The sequence below is a fragment of the Macaca fascicularis genome, chromosome X (assembly GCF_037993035.2).
Source record: "Macaca fascicularis isolate 582-1 chromosome X, T2T-MFA8v1.1".
Classification (NCBI taxonomy): domain Eukaryota; kingdom Metazoa; phylum Chordata; class Mammalia; order Primates; family Cercopithecidae; genus Macaca; species Macaca fascicularis.
The window spans coordinates 156823991-156844571 of NC_088395.1; the positions used below are offsets into that span (position 1 = coordinate 156823991).

General features: G+C 51.4%; 2 protein-coding genes across 13 annotated transcripts in view; one reads left to right on the forward strand and one right to left on the reverse strand.

Annotated features, from left to right (window-relative positions):
* Positions 1 to 12130, forward strand: part of MTMR1 (myotubularin related protein 1) — a 77898-nt gene extending 65768 nt beyond the window's left edge. For 7 of the 9 annotated variants that reach the window (XM_045383186.2, XM_045383184.2, XM_045383188.2 and 4 more), the window contains 2 exons: positions 2718 to 2894; positions 9750 to 12130. In XM_045383186.2, coding sequence (XP_045239121.1) covers positions 2718 to 2894; positions 9750 to 9914 — 342 coding nt within the window. In that variant the 3' untranslated portion in view covers positions 9915 to 12130. The remainder of the gene's footprint in view (positions 1 to 2717; positions 2895 to 9749) is intronic. The other 2 variants (XR_006695051.1, XR_012429794.1) reach the window with 1 other exon arrangement.
* A 1301-nt stretch (positions 12131 to 13431) lies between these two features.
* Positions 13432 to 20581, reverse strand: part of CD99L2 (CD99 molecule like 2) — a 130334-nt gene continuing 123184 nt past the window's right edge. For 2 of the 4 annotated variants that reach the window (XM_005594822.5, XM_005594819.5), the window contains 3 exons: positions 18931 to 18948; positions 17451 to 17516; positions 13432 to 16192 (listed from right to left, as the gene is read on the reverse strand). In XM_005594822.5, coding sequence (XP_005594879.1) covers positions 16128 to 16192; positions 17451 to 17516; positions 18931 to 18948 — 149 coding nt within the window. In that variant the 3' untranslated portion in view covers positions 13432 to 16127. The remainder of the gene's footprint in view (positions 16193 to 17450; positions 17517 to 18930; positions 18949 to 20581) is intronic. The other 2 variants (XM_005594823.3, XM_005594820.3) reach the window with 1 other exon arrangement.

The following is a 20581-nucleotide window of genomic DNA, read 5'->3' on the forward strand; positions in this document are numbered from 1 at the left end:
AAGAAATGGCATACTCAGTAGCAATTACTTCCCATTTTCCCCACCCTTATCCCCTAGCAACCATCAATCTGCTTTCTGTCTCTATGGATTTGCCTATTCTGGACATTTCATAGAAATGGAATTATACAATAGGTGAACGTCTATGACTGTCTTCCTTCGCTTAGCATAACGTTTTCAAGCTTCATCTATGTACCAATACATCCTTGTTATGGCTGAGCAATATTCCATTATATGGATAGACTGCATTTTGTTTATCCATTCATTAGTTGATAGAAATTTGGGTTGTTTCCACATTTTGGCTTTTAGGAATAATGCTACTATAACCATTCATGTACAAGTTTTTATGTGGACATATGCCTTCATTCATTTATACCTGCAAGTGGAATTGCCGGGTCATATGGCAACTATGTTTAACCTATTGAGAAACTACCAGATTGTTTTCCAAAGCAGTTGCACACACGAGCAATGTCTGAGGCTTCCAATTTCTCCACATTTCACCAACACTTACTATTTTCCTTTTTAAAAAATTATAGCCATCCTAGTGAGTGGGAAGTGGTATGTTGTGGTTTTAGATTTGCATTTCCCCAACGACTAATCATGTTGAGCATATTTCCATGTGCTTATTGGCCATTTGCATATCTTCTGTGGAGAGTGTGTATTCAGATCCTTAGTTCATTTTAAAATTGTGTTGTTTGTCCTTTTTATTATGGAGTTGTAAGAGTTCCTTATACATTCTTTGTATATTCAAGTCCCTTATAAGATACATGATTTGCAAAAATTTTATCCCACTCTATGGGTTTTTGTTTTTTTTTTTTTTTTACTTTCTTCATGGGTGTTCTTTGAAGCACAAAATGTTTTAATTTTGATAAAGTGCAATTTCTTTTTTCTCTTGCTGCCTACACTTTTGGTATCATATCTAAGAAACCATTGCTTAACCCAAAGTCATGAAGATTTGCTCCTATGTTTTCTTCTAAGAACTTTATACTTTTAGCTCTTACATTGAGGTCTGTGATCCGTTTTGAGGTAACATTTGTATACAGTGTGAATTAAGGATCCAACTTCATTCTTTTGTGTGTTGGCTTTCTGTCCCAGCACCATTTGTTGGAAAGATTTTCTTTCCCTCATTCAATTTTCTTGTCACCCTTGTTGAAGATCAGTTGACCGTAAATGTCAGAGAGTTCATTTCTGTGCTTTCTGTTCTGTTCCATTGATCTGCATGTCTGTCCTTACGCCAGCACCACTGGCATTGATTACTGTAGCTTTGTGAAAAGTTTTGAAAATGGGAAGTATGAGTCCTCCTACTTTGTTCTTTTTCAGGATTATTTTAGCTCTTCCAGATCCTTTGAATTATTGTTGGTGTCTCTCTTATAAATAAATGTATAAAAATTGAAATGGTCCTAATTGAATGTTCCTGTATTTAGATAGCTCATGGGAAGTCAGCAGCAGAATGGGAGAAAATGCTGTTGGCCTTGCCATTTTCTCATTTGACTTTGTCGTGCTTGATCCATTGTTTAATATTTACCTGCCTCACCATGCCTGCACATTTGGGTGTTTTTGTTCAGATGAGCAATGCAAGTAGGTGCAGTGTTTCTGAATAGTGTACTACAAAATTAGGGGAAGAAGAGATAACTTAGTAATATATTTACTTGTCTTTATAAAGCTTCTCCAGCCTGCCACCACAGCACATTTTCCTCCAGATAGCTCTGATTTTCCAGCACAAGGAATCTTAACTGTAAAGTCTATTCTCATTTCTCAATATTAAGAGTCACAGCTGGGCGTGGTGGCTTGCACCTATAATCCCAGCACTCTGGGAGGCCGAGGCGGGAGGATCACTTGAGGTCAGGAGTTCAAAACCAGCCTGGGCTACATGGTGAAACCCCATCTCCACCAAAAAATACAAAAATTAGCTGGGCGTGGTGGTGTGTGCCTGTAGTCCCCAGCTACTCGGGAGGCTGAGGCAGGAAAATTGCTTGAACCTGGGAGGCCAACATTGCAGTGAGCCAAGATTGTGCCACTGCACTCCAGCCTTGGTGACAGAATGAGACTCCATCTCAAAAAAAAAAAGGAGTCACAAAAGCTCTATTTTCTTTTAGAGGCAGGGTCTTGCTCTATTGCTTAGGCTGGAGTACAGCAGCACAGTCATAGCTCACTACAGCCTCAAACTCCTGGCCTCAAGCAATTCTGCCACCTCAGCCTCTTGAGGAGCTGGGACTATACTTGGCTAATCTTTAAATTTATTTATTTATTTATTTTTTGTGGAGACAAAGTCTCACTGTGTTGCCCAGGCTAGTCTCAAACTCCTGCCTCAAGCAGTCCTCGCAATGTGGCCTCCCAAAGTGCTGGCCTTATAGGCTTGAGCTACTGTGCCCAGCCCACAAAAGCAAACCTTCCACCAGAATTGAAAATTGCATTTGTTGTTGGTGGACCCTGTCATCCTGTGGTTGTTAGAAAGTTCTCACTCTGCCTTTCCATAGCCACAGTTGTCAGATGCTACCTAACTTCAGCAATATGTTTTTCCAGGACAGCAAGCAGTGCGTTTTCATTCATCCCGCCATCAGGCCATGAGTGGGAAGAAGGTGGGGCTGGGACCTAGTAAATGTTCATGAAGTTTTCAGCGTTTGAATTCACTTCATTATTCAAGTCCTTTTCTTGGTGTAATACTAATTCTTGATGATACGAAGAAAAGTTTATTTCCAATGTTCTTTTTTGTTTTTCAGGATGTATATACAAAGACGATATCTTTATGGTCGTATATCAATAGCCAGCTAGATGAGTTTTCTAATCCCTTCTTTGTGAATTATGAAAACCATGTGTTATATCCTGTTGCTAGTCTGAGTCATTTGGAATTGTGGGTAAACTATTATGTACGATGGAATCCACGGAAGAGACCTCAGGTATCTTTTTGTTTTTCTTTTCATGAATGAGAGAGTATGCCTTTTTTTCCAAGTAAAGATGGTGGTATGAAAATGTGTTAATGGTAGATATTAACATACCATACTAACGTCTTCTGCCCTTGCCTGTCAGGGTTCAATCCTTTGCATTCATGTTCCAGGAGGTTCTGCCCGTACACCAACTCTGATGCTGTTTGCTGGGTTAAAGTTAAAAACCTTAGCACTTCTGTCTCGTACTGATGAGGTACATAAAATGCCATGTGTTCCAGTGCTTGACCCTTTGTCTTATAAACTACTTTACTGCAGGTCTGGAGGGTGAGGTGGCAGCCCTTCTCCCTGTTTCCACATAGACGTGGTAGAAAGACGTGGAAAATGCATCAGGTTACAGTACATAGACCCTGTTAGTCCAGCAGTAGGAGGGCAGGTTGCTGAGTCACAGAACAGGTGCTCCTTTGAAGAAGGGGGAGAGTTTGCCCCTCCCTGCCACACTTTTTCACTATAATATTTTCTGAGATTGAACAAAATTAGAGAATGGTGCACTACAGGGGCCAGTCTGCCAAGCCTGTGTCCTGTCTTTGTGTTCAGTGGCTGAGCTCTGGCTGCGGGTTCCTGAAGGGCTCCCCACATCCTCCACTGTGTTGTGGTTTGGATTCCGTCCTGCCCTGCACCCCCAGTCTCCACCTGGGTGGCCAGGGCGTGATTGGTTCTGGGTGGTGAAGAAGACGGGTAGAGGCAGCCTGTACCTCCATGGACAGGTAACTGTCTGCTGAGACTTTTCTTTTTATTTATTTATTTATTTATTTATTTATTTATTTATTTATTTATTTATTTTTTGAGACAGAGTCTTGCTCTGTCACCCAGGCTGGAGTGCAGTGGCATGAGCTTGGCTCACTGCAACCCCTGCCTCCCAGGCTCAAGTGATTCTCCTGCCCCGGCCTCCCAAGTAGCTGGGATTACAGGTGCACAGCACCATGCCTGGCAAATTTTTGTATTTTTAGTAGAGACAGGGTTTTGTCATGTTGGCCAGGCTAGTCTCAAACTCCTGACCTCAGGTGGTCCGCCCGCCTCGGCCTCCCAAAGTGCTGGGATTATGGGCGTGCACCACTGGGCCAGGCCTGAAATTTTTCTTTTGAGTTGAATACTCTCAGAGTTTAACTGCAGTCCATCAGGAGCGTGTATGCAGGGCATTGTTTAACAGCATTGCTCTGTCAGCCAACGATACAGAAATCTGTCTTTCCTCTCCATCCTCCTGCTCCCCCATCCCTCTCACCTAGGGTATTCCTGATCTCCATATCATCTCCATGCTCCACTAGCCATGGGGCAGTCTGAACTGCTCATGTTCCTTTTCAGCTGCCTGGCCCTGGAACCTCAGGGATACGTCACTATAGTACCCCAGCCTGCCAGCTGGAAAGCTCCCTCACTGGTAGCCTTAGCTCCATGATCCATCTGCTGGGTGTGCCCCGCTGCCCCAGGCTGCTGCTTGGCCACTCCTTACTGGATCCTTTGCCCTCTACCACAGACCAGGCTGGTCATCACTTGCCTCCTCTTTCCCAGATGGCTTTCTGTTTTGTTCCACACAGCTTCTGCTGCAAATGCTTTTCTCCTCTGGACCCTCTTGAGTTGGCCCTGCCACCCTTACGACCTCAGGAGTGTTTTCCAGAACACTGTGATCGGTGCTCACTCAGCCCAGTACTTGTACGCTGGGCCTGGGGAGGTGGGAAGGAGTCCTGGCTGTGGGGGAGCTCCTGCATCCCAGGGTTGCCCTTAGCCACATCTCCCCTGTACATGCCCTGCCCCTGCTTGAAGCAGATGCCCCATGTGAATGAGCTACCCTTTGTGTCTTCACATGTATGAAAACAACTAGTGTTTGATCACCTCTTTCAGCTCTTCCCAGAGTCTTCCTTGGATAGGAGAGACTTGCATCTGTGTCCGCCTCCCACTAGCCAGGGAGCTGCTGGGACTCATGCTGCCCTGGAGCCTTTCCTGTTGAGCGCCCTCTTCTCTGTTCACCTAGTGCTCTGGTGGCCCTATGTTTATTGCCCAAACTAGCCTACTTTGAGAAAGAGAGCGGAGGTGCTGGTAATAATCGGTCTGCAGAATTCCCCAAGGTATTCAATACTGCATTGGCGTATTTGCCTGCCTGCTGCTGCACCTACAGACCACAGGCTTTGAAACCACAGGGCCCTCAGGATCTAACATGGTGTTTGGCAACTAACAGAGACTCGACAAATGTGACTGACTGAACGCATGAGTGAATGAAGAGGCGCGCCCCTCAGCTGCAGGCCAGTTCCTCCCGCACATCTGCTCTCTCCATCCCCTTGAACCTGCGTTTATTCCTGCTACCTCTGGTGGCTCTTGCCCCTCAGCCTACAGAGGACTCACACCTGCCCACCCTAAACGTGTCCTGTCCCCACTGGCCTCTCCCTCAGGTCTCCCCTCCACACCCAATCCTCTGGGATATTGGAACAGCCTTCTACCTACTCTCCCTGCCACATTCTGCCTTGAGTCCACGTTCCACCTTCCTGCGGAGAGGCCTTTTGCTCCTGCTTGACAGCCCAGACATCACCTTCTGTGGCTGCCCAATGGCTCCAGCTCCCCACGTCCTCCGCCACTTGGCTACCATCTGAGCTTCTGGCATCATCTTAGCTTCCTTCTTCCTCTTTAAAAAAAAAAAAAAAATTACATTTCTGGCCGGGCACAGTGACTCACGCCTGTAATCCTAGCACTTTGGGAGGCCGAGGTGGGCAGATCACGAGGTCAGAAGTTTGAGACCGGCCTGACCAGCATGGTGAAATCCTGTCTCTACTAAAAATACAAAAATTAGCCAGGCGTGGTAGTGCACGCCTGTAATCCCAGCTACTCAGGAAGCTGAGGCAGGAGAGTCGCTTGAACCCGGGAGGCGGAGGTTGCAGTGAGCCGAGATGAGATCGGGCCACTGCACTCCAGCCTAGGCGACAGAGTGAGACTCCGTCTCAAAAAAAAAAAAAAAATTATATTTATCTCTCCCTTTAGACTTCCTGCTCTGCAAGACTAGTCCCTGCTTATTATTAATTGATCTTTTAAGTTATTAATCTAATAACTGCTTGTCATTAGATTGAATCCTTCCCCAAATGAGAATTGAGTTTGAAGGCGAGCTGTCTTTGAAATGGCCCATGTGCCCAGAAACTATCAGTGAGCATGAGAGGTTGCTGGTCCCATTAGCATCTTCTGTCCTGGCTTTCAGCCCAAGACGTCTATGTGCAGGGTGACCTGCTGCCCTGTCACTGGAGTCCAGGTCCAGCACTGCTCTCCTTTCTGACCTCAGGTGCATTATTTAAGATGCTAAACACAGGGGCCCATCAAGCACTTCTTGCCAGTCAGTGGTCAACTTGGGAACCAAAGCCTACATCCCCCTTCCAGCACCTTCCTCTTCACTGGTGTGTATTTCTGCTTAGGCATTTTGCTGAGTTTTTCCGTCCTGGGTGGCTTCTATTTCATCTGTTTTAGCAACAGGGAAGACGGGCTACAGAGTGTCAGAAGTCACTGTGTTATTTAAATCACACAGGGTTACCAGGTAATATTCTTGGTGACTCAAAGGACCAGGTGGTTGGTGGAATGTCATTAACATTAGCAGAAAATCCAACAGAACTATGCCTGATCTGAAGTGCCTTTGGCTAAACGGAGCCTCTCGATTACTGCAGGAGGCCCCCGTGCCCCCGCCATGCTCTCCCTTGTGCAGCAGGTTGCAGAGGTGAAGACATGCTGAGCAGCAGAGAGGGTTAGAGTGGGGTCCCACAGGGGCACACCCAGGCTCAGATGCTTGCCCCCCACATGAGGCAGGGAACAGATCTTTCCTAAAACCTACAAACTGCGTGACAGATCTGTTCCCAGATGTGGCCAGATTCTCACACACGTAAGTGAAGTCACCTGCAATGATGATGATGGAAACCACAGCAAAAGCGCCTGTAAGCTGCAGTCCTCTTGTGTGCCGGTGGGCTGTGTGCACACATGACCCCAGTTAACACTCCCAGCAATTCCACGATGCAGAGAATGAGGGAAGGGCCAGACAAGCAGTGACTTGGTTGAGATCTTGCTGCCCAGTGCGTGTAGTTGTGGAAGGATGCCCCCGACGGGGTCAGATCCCGTCTCTGCAGTGACTCACCGCCTGATCTGCGGCAGGGTCCTGAGCCTTGCTGGGACCTCACAGGGGATTATTGATCAGGAAGTGAATCCATTCCAAGTGCACTGTGCTCGGAGGGTAATAGGTGGGTGGTCCTGCTTTTTGCATTCTCCCTCCACTGTGCTACACAGAAGAGAGAACCAAGAAAGAGTACATGGGCCACAGCTTGTTATCCTATATGCAATAGGCATGTGTCGGACACCTCCTAGGTGTGGACAACAGTGTGTTGGGGAATGGGCTGGGCCTTGGTGATGATGGACGCTGGGGAGGTAGGTTGGAGTTTGGACTTCATTCCAGGGTTTGTGGGAACCATCCCAGGGTTTGCATGACAAAGCCAAGTGTGTGTTCTAGAAAGCTCACTCTGGCAGCATCGAGGTGGATGGGAATGGGGGTTGGGGAGTGCAGTGAAGACAGGCAGAGATCAGTGGCTGGTGTGGGTGTCCAGTGACAGGGCCTGAGGAGCCAGGTGGGGCAGAGAGGAGGAGGAAGAGAGGGGAGGGGAGGGAGTACGGGGGTAAACAGCAGGGGAGATGCAAGCCTGTTGGGCCTCTTTTCTCTGAGAAGGCAGTAGCTCAATTGGCTGCCGAGAAAGGGGTTCTCTGGGCATCCTTCAGAGGATGGCTGGGTGTGGAAGGCCCATGGGCATCCTGTTTCCTTTGGGACTGTCTTGCCTTATGTCTTGTGATGCTAGCACCCATGGGGCAAACATGACTGGCCCTTAGATGGGAATTTTCTCTAACGCAATCCTCTGTTTAAGCCTCCGAGTTTTCTATTCCTTCAGGCATGCCCTTGATTTGTTGCAAATGAACATATGTGAGTAGGCCGGCGCGGTGGCTTATGCCTGTAATCCCAGCACTTTGGGAGGCCAAGGTGGGCAGATCACTTGAGGTCAGGAGTTCGAGACTAGCCTGGCCAACATAGTGAAACCCCATCTCTATTAAAAATATAAAAATTAGACACAGTGGTGGCGGGCACCTGTAATCCCAGCTGCTCAGGAGGCTGAGGCAGGAGAATCGCTTGAATTTGGGAGGTGGAGGTTGCAGTGAGCTGAGATCGTGCCTCCAGCCTGGGAGAGAGAGTGAGACTGCACTCCGCCTCAAAAAAAAAAAAAAAAAAGAAAAAGAAATATGTGAGAAAAGATGCAAACAGCTGGTGAAGAAGTGATAGCAGTGCGTTTGAGCAGTGCTGGGCCTCTGCCCTGGGTGTGTGTCAGTGGTGTATTTCCCTGCGTGTCTTGCTTCTTGCTGAGGCCACATGCCTGTAGATGGATAATGGGAGCTTGATTGCAAGGCCTTCCCTTATCTGATCAGAATTAAATGATCCTACAGACAGGAAAATACACCAGATGGGTCCTAAGGGTAAGAGAGGAGCTGGTGCCACCTCCCAGAGGCCTCTGGGATCTGCCTTTGCCATCACACTCCACTCCTGTCCCCTCTCTTCTTCCTGTGACCTGCCCAAGGGGGCCATTTGTTCTCAGCCCACTGGGTGCTGGTTACTGAGCACCCTGTTATTAGAGGGACCTGGCTGCTGTCTTGCAGTCTTGCTTTCATCCTCCTTCCGTCTCCCCCCTCTCTCCAGGAGGGCTGATCACCGTTGGCACACACGGTGGTACAGCTCAGTCTTTGAGGGAGTGGGGGCAGGACCTGGTGAAAGGTGAGCCAGAGGGCCAGGCTGGAACCAGACTGCAGAGGGCCTTGAGGCCCCTCTCAGGGCAGGGGGAAGAAGCCCCTGGAAGGTGTTAACTGAGGCTTAGGAGCCAGCCCTGTGGCTGCTGTTTACACACGGGATCAGGGACCAGGGAAGGCTGGAGAGCTCCCCAGACACCACCCTGTTTCTCCCTCAGCCCCAGTCTGAGGCTCTGGTCAGCCTTGCCCCCAGCCAAAGAGCTCCAGGCGAGGAAAGCTGGGTCTTGGATGTCTCGCACCCTAGTAGCTGCTGGGGACGGCTTCTTAGGCGAGTGGGTGGGGTGCTATGACTATAAAATAGCAGGACTGGATGTCCCATATGCCCCAGGAAAACCTTTCTTGTTTATATTCACCCCTGTCCCGCAGTTGATGGGTTTAAAAGAGAAAAGCTAATTAGGGTGAGGCATTGCGGTGATGCTGAGCAAGGAGCAAGGGCCTGGTCCCTTGGGGAGGCTCCCCACCCCCACCGGCACCGCCCGCTCCAGGGGGCTTCTGGCAGATCCTGCTCCGGTTGATGGAAACACAGCTTCAAGTTGTAGAAAGTGCTGATTTCACAGAAGGATTTTCAGTCAGCAGAGCTATTTATAAAAATGCAAAAATACAGAGATAATGGAGATGCTGGAAAGGGGTCTGCGTGTAAACATTTCTGACGCACAGTCTTTAGGACACTGCTTGCGCCGAGTCTGCACACGGTGCCCTTGGTTGATCCGTGGTGCGCAGTGTCCCCGCGCCTGCTTGTCTTCTGAGAAACTGTGGGAGCCTCCCCATGGTGCCTTTTCATCCCGGCTCAGCAGCTCAGCCTCCGGAGCTGCACGACAGCCTCAGTGGCAGCCAAAGCTCATGGAATGGGGTCCCATTGTCCACCTGACGCGAGATGAGTCAACGCCTCAGGAGACTTTGGCCACTCTAGGAGTCTGGGTGGTGAAAAACTCCTGAAGCCAACAGCATCTCCATGTGGAAATGCTGTGGTAGGAGGATGGCCTGATAATGCAGCTTTGTCTCTGTTCCCTCCAGATGCCCATTCACCAGAATCTCAAGGAGCTGCTGGCCGTCAGGGCGGAGCTGCAGAAGCGTGTGGAGGGCCTACAGCGGGAGGTGGCCACACGTGCTGTCTCATCCTCATCTGAGCGGGGCTCCTCGCCCTCCCACTCCGCCACCTCCGTCCACACCTCAGTCTGACGAGCGAGGCCAGCCTGCTGCCCCACTGTCTGCCAGCGGCTCAGGAAAGGGGCCTGGCCATCACCGTTATGGCTGTAGCTTGTGATCTTGTCTTTTAGGATTAGGCCCAGGGACCATTTGTGTGGCTAGGTGACAGCTCCCACTGTTGGCAAGTGCTTTTTGTTTTGTGAACAGCCCGTTACCCTCCTGTCAGCGGTTTCACAGGGGAGCCGTCTGTCACATCCACCCTGTGAAGCAACTTCTAGTGTCCAGGCAGCTTGGGAGAAACTAAGTGAATGGATTGCAGTACTGAGGTTCAAGAAAGCTGTGCGCCATTTCTTTCCAAGTTAAATCCTTCAGTAACAACAAACACCATTCACTTCAAGACGCATTGCCAGCCCCATGGCTTCCCTCAGCTCTTGGCCACAACTTGAAAACTGTTTTGAATGAAGTACTTGGGGAGAAGACAGACCACTGCCCTCTGTTCCACAGTTCTCTTCATGCATGGGGTCCTCCTGTAACAATTACTGTTGTGTACATACAAGGTATTTTTAGAGAAGAGAAACAGGCCTTTATTTTCCTATGTCCTTTTTTACGTTTAGAATAGTCACCTGAGGAGAGATCAGCTCAACTGTACTGTGGGAGAAATTATTTTCCAACAAACCTCATGCTCATTTTTCTGTGGTGCATTTGAAATGGGATTTGAACATGGTCATTTCAAGGACAACGTGTTCTGTCCTCACCTCACTCTGGTACTCACCTCTTGGGGCGGCTCAGCCCATTCATGGGGACAGCACCAAGCGGCCATGCTCAGTCTTCCAGCCCCGCTGAGGGTAAACCGAAGCCTCTGGCAGCTGTGCACAGGTGCTGGCCTCTCGCTCCTTCAAGGAGCGCTGCCTGTCACTCGCTCCTGGGCTGTCTGGCCATGCTTCCCACCACCACTTTACCGCTGCCAGCTGCCAGGATCAAAGCAAGTCTGCTCTTATGTTATTTGCCTGTATGGAATCATTTCTCATTTTATCACAGTTCCTTCAGCTCAGCTTACTCACATGGCTGCCTGTTAATATTTGAAAGCAGCCACTGTGCTGTGGCTTTGGTTTGGAAAAGCATAGCACGCACTTCCCTTGGTTTTCCCTTCCCAGAGCCGACCACAGCTGGTCAGCCCTCTTCCCGCTCCTGAACCTTTACTGACTGACTTTGAGCTCTGTGACTCCATCAGTCCTCGCAGGAATTAATTTACCACCCAGTGATTCAATCCACTTGCGCGCCATAGCTCTGAGCTCCTCTGTGTGACATGCCACAGATGATTATTGCACACCTGGGTCCTGCCCCAGCAGGCCATGCCCCTCCCTCATGCTGTGCCCGTTGCTGCAACTTCCCCCCACCCCACCACGGGCTGCAGGAATTCAGCCTTTAGAGGCAGAGGCGGCTGCAGCGGCTCCTAAGGTCAAACCCCAGCGTGACTGCGTAACAATGTTAGCTGGCTGTTTTCAAATGACTGGATTCCAGACAAAGTCCTACAAATTGACCTTATTTTTGAAAATATGTTAAGGGTTTTTTAATAGAGAATGGATTTAAAAAAAAAAAAAAACTGGGAACCTCCAGATTCTTACTGAAAATTATCCTTCTATAAGATAGCAGAGAGATTTATTCAAGGTAATTTGATAACCTAAAATCAATTCTCCATTTTTATCACATGTGGGATTTGTTGCTAAATCATATTCGACATTAGCTTTTATGTTCCTAACATATCTGAACGTTATTTATGAATGGATAAACTGGATTATAGATATACTGATTTTTTTTTTTTTAATGGGGACATTTCCCATTTTCTTCCCAGACATATGTAATCCCCTGGCTGACCAGGACCATTAAACATAGTGTGGACTGGATGATGCCTTCGACAAACCAGAGAAGCCAAGTTGTGGGGAGCTGGTGCCTGGAGTGGGCCCTGTGCACCTCACCTGGCGGAGGCTGGGGGGCTCCGTCAGCAGGACCCTACAGACTCCTATTCCATTTTAAAGAAGCACAACGGGTCATTTCCCTTTGTATGTTCCTAGTGCAGAACTGTTTCTAAAACATCTTGAAGTATAGTTTTGTTATCCAAGCAATTTTTGTTTTATGTGTACTAGAATGCGAAACCTTTACGGTTCGGGTTTTTAAAAACTGGTACAGTATTGTATTTGTCTCATCTGTTGCACTGTATTTCAATCTGTAATTAAAATGATCTTATGTTTGCTCCCTGGTCTTTTTTAAGTATCTCAGATTTTTCCTTTGAGGAAAATCAGTAATAAAATCACATGGATTGAATGTTGACTGTGTGTCAAGCACAGTTAATATATGTGAAGTACCTTTATGTGATTTAATTCATTCACTAAATCATAAATGTGTCATGGGGCTTGCGTATTTTGGCTGAAACAGGAAATACTGACTGTGAAGTCAGAAATGCCCTCAGCTCTAACCTTGAGAAAATGTGGACGACTTGGAGAAAGGTCTGGAGACACCTGAGAGTCAGCGCGATGAGGCGGTCCTTCGTGCGCAAGCACAGTGCTCTCTAAGGCCCCAAACTGCCCCCACCCCAGAGGAGTGGTCACCTTTTCAGGGCTAAAAAGGCCTGGATGAATTTGCAGCACCCTTGGTGTCCTGTGTGTGTCGGTCTTCTTGTGAAGGGTATGGGGTCCCTGTCCTTCTCCACACACGTCACTACTGAGTGAGCCAGAGCGCCCGGTATTTATTAGGCACAGAGGATGCCCAGGGGGCTGCTTGCCACTCAGCCTTCCCCAGCAGTGAGATCAGGGCAGCAAGCAAGGCCAGGAGGGCCGCTGCACCAGGCCCCCGCTAGCCACGCAGGACTCTGCACAGGAGAGGTACCTGGTGCTCTCAGGTTTGAGAGGACCTGGTGCTGTTTCACTAGAAGCAAAGGTTGGCAAAACAGAATGAAACAACCGGCCTCCATGTTAAAACCCAGGTTGGTGAAATGCCCTGAAATGTCTTCTCAATTTGAAGCTAAGATGCCAGCTGATGAGAAGGACAGACTTTATCCCAAACAGGCCACTCTCCATGAGGTTGCAACAAGTGACGAAGTGCAGGGTCCCTTTCTCACTCAGCTTTCTGGTTGAAACAACTGCACGTAACTGGAACCTCCACTGGTTACTAGCCTGCTTTGAAGGCGGCAGAGCAGTCGATTTGGGATTTGCGAGCCTGGGACTCTGCTGCTTCCAGACCCCAACTGGGCAGCCCCGGACTCGGCAACCCATGTAGCCTGGGAGCGGCCCCGCAGCACTCTGCTCCTGCCTCTGCCCTCTGTAACCCCAGGACATTGGTCGCTCCACATCCCCTGGCCTTAGCTGCTTGTACAGTGAGGGGCCACTCTTGGAAGTCCTGACACTGAGCTAGTCACTGAAGGGTAAATGCAAGCTTCTAGAGAAAAACCTTCGGCTGGGGGCGGGGGGAGGTCAGCTCTGCATCATAAATTACTTTAGGGAAAAGTAGCAACACTTGACCAAGGGCGTGCCTTAACACCATCAGAAGACAAGGATCTGCTTGGTGCCATTTTATTTAATGCAAACACGAGACAGTTTACAACTCGCACCTGGACACAAGCACATGAACAGATGTACAGGGAATTCTAGAATTTTGAGATCAGTCTCCATTTCTTCCTCAGGGCCCCGGCACTGAACCCCAGCCACTGTCCCAGAGCCTCCCCTCTGGGTCCCACCCCAGAAGCCACTCACACCTCCTTCTGCCCATCTTTATCTTTCCTTGAGCTGTGACTTCACCCAGCATGTGCTCAGAGTTGTTACAAATTTTCTCTGCCAAGTTAAGCTGATAGAAATTAGCCACTTTCAACCAGTCCTTCCAGTCCACCGTGTCTCCCCTCTCACCTGGGACAGGTCCATGCTGGCCAGTTCAAACTTCAGCTAGACACACGGTGACTAGAGCCCGCGAGGCTTCTGCAGGTGGCAGTGTCGAGCAAGTTAAGATGTATGTGGGAAGGAGAAGCTCCTGAAATGAACGTTCTGCAAACAGAAGGCTGAGGGGTCTTCCAGGCATGTCCAGGCACTAGGAGCCGCCACCGGTGGGCTTGAGTGCCAGGCTCCAGGCTTTGTGCAGAAAGCACCCGGGTGGGTAAGGGAGAGCAAAATGGGTCTCAACTGCAGTCGGTGCTACTGCGAACGTGGTTTCACGGACAGTACATATTCTACATCACAGCTCTAGGGTTTCAAGGACTTTGCCATCCGATAGGCCTCACCATAAAGATAAGGTGGACAACCCCTGAGGTCACGCTGTCCAGGTGGCGACAGGCCATGCATGCCAAAAGCCCCCATAGCCACCTCCAGCCCAGCACCAGCCAGAGGGTGGGACCATCAGCTCTTGATGTGTCAGGGAGGGACAAGCCTGACAAAATTCACAATCTGGCCAATAAGTGTGGGAGGCCCTGGAAACAGGCCAATCCTGCAAGCCACTCCACCCTCACTAACTTCCTGAAGCACTGGAGGCTTCTTGAGACCAGGCCAAGGTTTCTTTCCTTCACGGCACCACGCAGAGACATTTCTGCAGTGCTGCAGGTCCCCCTTCAGCCACACAGTCCAGGTCTGTCAGGGATTACAGGGCTGAGCAGGAAAAGGGGTGGTAAGGAGCCCACAGGCACGCACTGGGAATGGCCTCACGAGGCAGCCTGGAGACACAGTGCTACAACTGATTACCCTCCACGACAGGCATGTTTGCAGAACAGACACGAGGCATGCGTTAGACAGATGCATGTGGGGGCTACAGATTCCAGTGGTTTCCTTAAGAAACTGGAGTTGGCTCATCCCGCTCAGCAGACAATCCCGCTCAGTGGACAGCCTATGGAACACGTGGGGCCATCCTGCAGACCAAAGAGGCCCGTGAGTTTTGTAAGATCCTGCCTGTCCGGTGACTCATATCTGCTTTCAGAAGTGCTTTCTGACATGGCAAACTGATCATCAGTAGACAGGGGCTCTAGACCCTAGCATGTGGTTCTGTCCCGTGAGCCTCTGACAACAGAGCTCACCGGGACAGAACCACATGTGAGCCAAAGGAACATTCTGGGAAACCAGCTCTGCTCCAGCCCAAACCAGGCAGCTCCATGCCAGGTGAGGGGCTAGTCATGGGGTTCCGGTGTTTGCCACGGTGAGCATGGGTTCCCTCCCACGCACTCTCCCTCAGAACAGACAGGTAGGCTGACCACAGAGCTATAAAGTCACGTGTGTTTCACTAAACCAAGCAAACGTGTCTTTCCCCTCTCCTCCCCCGCCGCCCCCAATTACATTTTTAAGCAAACAACAAGCATGATTCTGGCTTTGATGCTCGTTCTTGACATCGGTAGCTCTTGCTACCAAAATAGGAATAGATACAGGGTGGAGGGTGCGCACCTCTCCCCAACACAGGATAAAACTCATCTCCAATGCAGAAATGATTCCTAAAGACCTTGATCATGTCACCCCTAAGGCCACATCCAGTCCCCTATGGAATCAGATGGGAAACAGGCCTAGGAATTGCTTCATACTTATCCAGAGGATTTCTAAACTCGCAGGGCAGGACTATCATGAGATACATGTCTGCACTTAAATAACTGAAAGTCTCCACTTGGACCGGCTCTCCGGAAGCCCAGCAACATAAAACCCGGGATGGGGAAGACCGAAGTGGAACCATCATCCTGGGTGCTGCGTGCGCGTGGTGTTACTTGGTGCTGACTGGTTCGCTCCTTGCAGGGGCTCCAAGTGAAGTGGGTGCAGGCTGAGTTCCCCACCTGCAGCTCCTTGAGGTCACCGTCAGGGGCTATTGGCAGAAACCTGCCACAATGAGCCACTCCAGTGTGCAGGGGTCACAGTCCCATGGGTTCAAAGTCTTGTCCCCTAAGCATACATGTCATCCAGCCCCAGCATCCTCTTGGCCCCCACATCCTGTGCTCAGTAAAGCTGGAGGCAGGCTGGCTTTGGGAGTTGGTGGCTCAGCAGTTCCCGAGGCTGGTGCTGGCTTTCTATCAGAGCTGGCTCTTGAATTTCGGCACCAAGTCTCAGAGCACCTGCGGCAGGGCAGAGAAACCAAACTCACAAACCCCCAGAGCTCGTCCGGAAAACTTAGACCAACAAGGAGCCGACGACACAGAGCAGCACAGCAGCTGTGGGTCCAAATGAAGGGTGGGGAGAAGGGGGGAGCCGGGTGACAAGCGGTGGCACCACTGTGCACGCCTACAGCTGGACAGGGCCCTCAGATCCTGGCTGGTTCGGGTGGTGGCGGCTCTGCAGACTGCGTGTGCAACGCGGAGTATTTCACTAGGGGAAGAAGAGGCCCGTCAGAAGGAATTCTGCTCTGTCTTGCACGGAAGCAGCAAATACAGCAGCAAGCAGGTGCTGGGAACAGAACTAGGTTTCCCTTTGTGTCCTGTGGGGGGCCGCTTAGCCCTGCCTGCACAACTTTCCCTCTGGGACCCACTCCCTGTCCCCAGTCAGGACTATCCTGAGCCTGGGAGTTTTGGGCGGGTCAAGGGGAGATAAAGAGAAAGCTAGATAGGCCCCGGAAACAGCTCAGCCTCCATCTCCTCGCCTAAAAAATGAGCATGTTCCTGCCAGCACTGCTGGAAGGATTATTTTAAATAAAGTGCTCAACGTAGTACCTGTCCACACAGATGTCGGCCTCATGGCGGCTAACTGCGGCAAAGCTCACGACAGTGGATGCGACAGTGGAGTCCATTTTTCCACATCTGAACCCAGGCCTATTTTAGGTAATTTGGTGCGGCACTGCCACCGGTCTTCAGCAGTGCTGTAGGGCACCCGGCTCCCCAGTACATACCACACAGGCTGAGCTCCTCCTGGTCTCCCAGGCCCAGTCCCTGCAGCTACTGCACTGTAGTTCCAGTGGCAACACTTGCCTGAGCTGTCCGAGTCTCCCTGCCTGCGCCACCAGGCCTTGGCTGCTGGGAAGCCGGCCTGCTCCCCGACCTCAGCAAGCCTTTCTGGACCTCCTCATTGGCATCCCGTGGGCACAGGTCATATCTGCCTCGAGCAGTTGGGCACTCTAGGCCTGTGGCCTGAACTTATGCGACCTCAAATTGCCAACAGCTCCTGAATCCAGAAAGTGCTTGATGGCCACAGAAGGGGGAGGGAGGGGCACAGGTGTTGACAATAGGGTCTGGGTTTTAACCAAGTTCCCTCTTGCCTGTGGCAATTTGCAAAGGGAAAAGTTCTAGGTCTAGGTTAAAAGCTTCCCCATGGCTCTGTTCAGAATGTAATTGTTTTCGCTGATGGGGAGCAGAGGTGCCTGGGGCTCGGGCTCACACGAATCAAGGGCAGGGGCTGAGCAGCAGCAATGCCCAGAAGTCACGGGCATGGCAGCAGATGGCCCTGGCTGTCACCCCAGCATCTTTGGCTCATGAAAACTGGGAGGCAGGCTGATCAGGGCAGGCTTTTGCTCTGGCCGGACATTCTAGAAGCAGAGGTCTCTGTGCTTCCCTGCTTCTCTAGCACGGTTCTGCTCAGTGCTGGGACCAACTAGGAAAGTGTCAGCAAGGGACAGTGAGTACAAAGTCCTCACCTTGGGGTTCCTCACACACCACGGCTTCCAGGTTCTCTCCCTTCACGTAGTCTGCGTTGAGACCCTCTGCAAAGGGGAAAGGGCAGAGTGAGTGACGCGCACAGGACCTACGGGTCCCCAACCGTGGCTGAGAATGCCTGACCAAGCCCTCTGCAGCTAAAAAAGCAGCACAGCTGCCCTAGGGAGCTCGAAACCCTGCACCCTGGGCCACGTGAACATCCTTATCCAGACGAAAACTGTTTGTCCAGGAATTCACTGTCCAGGAGTTCTCATCGCCGTCCTCAGAAATAACAATAACATGCAGCAAAGGCTTCTGGTGCTCCATCCTCACAGGGCAGCCGCCACCACGTCAAGACGGCAGCTCCGCCCAGTGAAGGGGGTGCCCGATGGCAGGGCTCAGCACCATCCACAGGTCCATGTGCGGCCCAGGGGCCAGGGAGCCAATTGCTATGAGTGATTGATGGATGCAGGGCACCGTGGAGATGCAGCAAAGCCTCCTGCCCACATGCAGCCTCCCAGCAATACCCGTGCAGAGAGGCCAACTGGCTTAACACAGGAATAACTGCTGTGTCCACCCGAGCTTGGAGGGGCCGGCCCGCCAACAGCTGCTTCAGTCTAGTTGGTTATCTAGGCTTTCTCCACACCTATTTACAAGAGGGGTTTGGGGACGGTACCAAGCATCCCCTTCAGCCAGCAAGCGCCAGTGTTCAAGTTCTTAGAGTGGACCCCACTCCTGCTGCTGCTTGCAGAGTCGAGTCTGTGTCTCATCCCTGCATAGCACAGGGACTGGAACCCTTCAGCCCCGGGTCTGTGGGAAAACCGGGGCATGGTTCCAACCAACCAACCGACCGACCGACCGACCGACCGACCGACCAGGCACCAGTGCAACCCAAGCCATCGTCCTGGGCTACAGGCTCCTTGCCTAAACAAGTATGCCCGCCACCTGCCTGCCCCGGTGGCTGCTGGGCTCGAGGTGGGAGCCAAATGGGCCTGTGACAAATGCAGGCACTGCTCTTTGGCAGGTGTGGCCAGCCCCACGCAGAGCGGGGCAGGTGATGAGTGCAGTGGAAGCTGCCCCAGGTGCACCTTCCCAGCTGACAGGTGGAAGCCAGGAGACACACTCTGAACCTCGTGATCACTGCCAGCTGCCACCCCAGTGGGCGCTGGATCGTTTCCTGCCTGTGGGTGGCTCTCTATGTGCTCCGCAGGCACGACCACCAGTGGACAAGTGAGCCCTCACCACGGCACCTCAACTCTCCCCCGGCTCCCGCAACATCCAGCCTGGGGACACAGCGCCTGGCAGGTGGCATCCTCTCACACGCATCAGGGCAAGCTAAAGATGGTCCCAGTTATAGCCACGTCGGTGAGTGCCAGGGAAGCAGGAGGGAGAAGAGTGGCAAGGAAGCGCCAGAACAGGGGGCAAATGAGTAAGCATGAAGGCTGAAGCAAAAGGAAAGTGAGGAAGGCAAAGCAGCATTACCTTGACCTTCTGCTGCATCTGAAGGCAAGACACAAAGCTTAGAACCCTGGAGTGAGAGCGCTCCCGACAGCAAACATGCGGGCTTTCCACACCGAGGGCAAAGGCAAGGGAAGCCAAGGGTCCCCAGCAGTGGCGGGGACAGGCCTTCCTCGCAGCCACCTCCTGCTGTCTCCCCAGGGCTTTGTGTTCTGCACCCCTGCCCCCTCTACCGCCATCTCCATGTGGCAGTGGCTGAGACTCAAGGGAAAGAGTGGGGACAGGAAGCCCAACCCCCAGCTTCTCAGTGTGCTTAGCCACCCCACAAACGTCTGCGGGACCCCTCCTGATTCTGGCCCGGGCCAGGTGCCAGGGACATGATGTACACGCAGCCCCACCACGGAATGGACGGTCCAGACTCCTGATCACTGAGGCGGCAAGGCCAGCTGGGAGTCGCAGACGACACAGTAACCAACCGGCCCAATCCCGCCCCATGAGCACCAGGTGAGGTCAGCAGGGGGCGCTGTGGGACCACAGGCCGGGAGAGGCTGCTCCAGGCCTGCTGGGCGAGAGGAGCTAGGTCAGGAGGGGCAACAGCGGAGGCCCAGGATGGAGAGCACATGGCGCCCTCGGGAAGTGAAAGGTCTATGGAGGGGAAAGGATGTGGTTGGGACCAAACCATGAAGGGCTTCCAATGCCAAACTCAGGGGCTCAGCCAGGACCTTGAGGGCAGCAGGAAGCATAAGGGGGATCCACGCATTTTAAAACAGGTCCCCCTGGAGGAGAGTGAGGTGTGGAGGAGACTGGACAGGCACAAAGGTCTATGGAACCTTCTGGATGGAAGATGAGGGGAAGACCTTGGCTCTGTCCTGGCAGGGGCCATGGCAATGGTGATAGGGAGGTGTGGCTCAAGAGGAGACCTACGTAGCTGGCACAAATCCCAGGACTGGGGAATGCACTGACATGAGGTGGGGGGACAGGAGGACTCCCAGCCTCTAGCTTGGGGAGACAGCCACACAGGAAGGTGCCATGGCAGAAGGAAGGTTGGAGGGGAAGGGCAGTGAAATCCAAGATGGACACACTGGGCCGACGGGGTTCCTGGGAGCTGCCCCGCTTTGCCTGCTGATTCACTTTGCAAAACCTCACACTGGCCCGTTTTAGGAAATAAGCATGAAAATAACGTATTTTCCTTCCATTTTAATAAGACAGATACAATCAAGATGTTCACTTTGTGCTTTAGAAATCAACCTATTTTTCTCTCTCTGTTCCTACTGACACCTGAGCAGCCTCAAGCCAGCCTCTGACTTTTTAATTCCAGAGCAGGAAGTTGAGATACCCTTGATGGGGAAACTGAGGGCCCAGCAGGAGAGGGCCCAGGCCGGCCACCCTGTCTGCTCAGCCCAAGAACTCTCCCCGTCCATGGCCCTGCCCTTGCCAGGCCGAGTTACAGGGCTGGCTTTTCACCCACGTGCAGAGCCCGGAAGAGAGGCAATGGCAGGTGGGTGGCAAGCGCACGATGCCTGGGAGGCTGCTCTTACTAGGAACTACAGACCTGTAGTTTAAGTAGTTTCTTTTACCCAGCATGCTTTTTAAAGTCTCAAAGCCATCCTTTGGCCTGGCCATCTCACCCAGTTTTGTAACGGGCATGGATTTGAAAACTGTGGACTGTCGCATC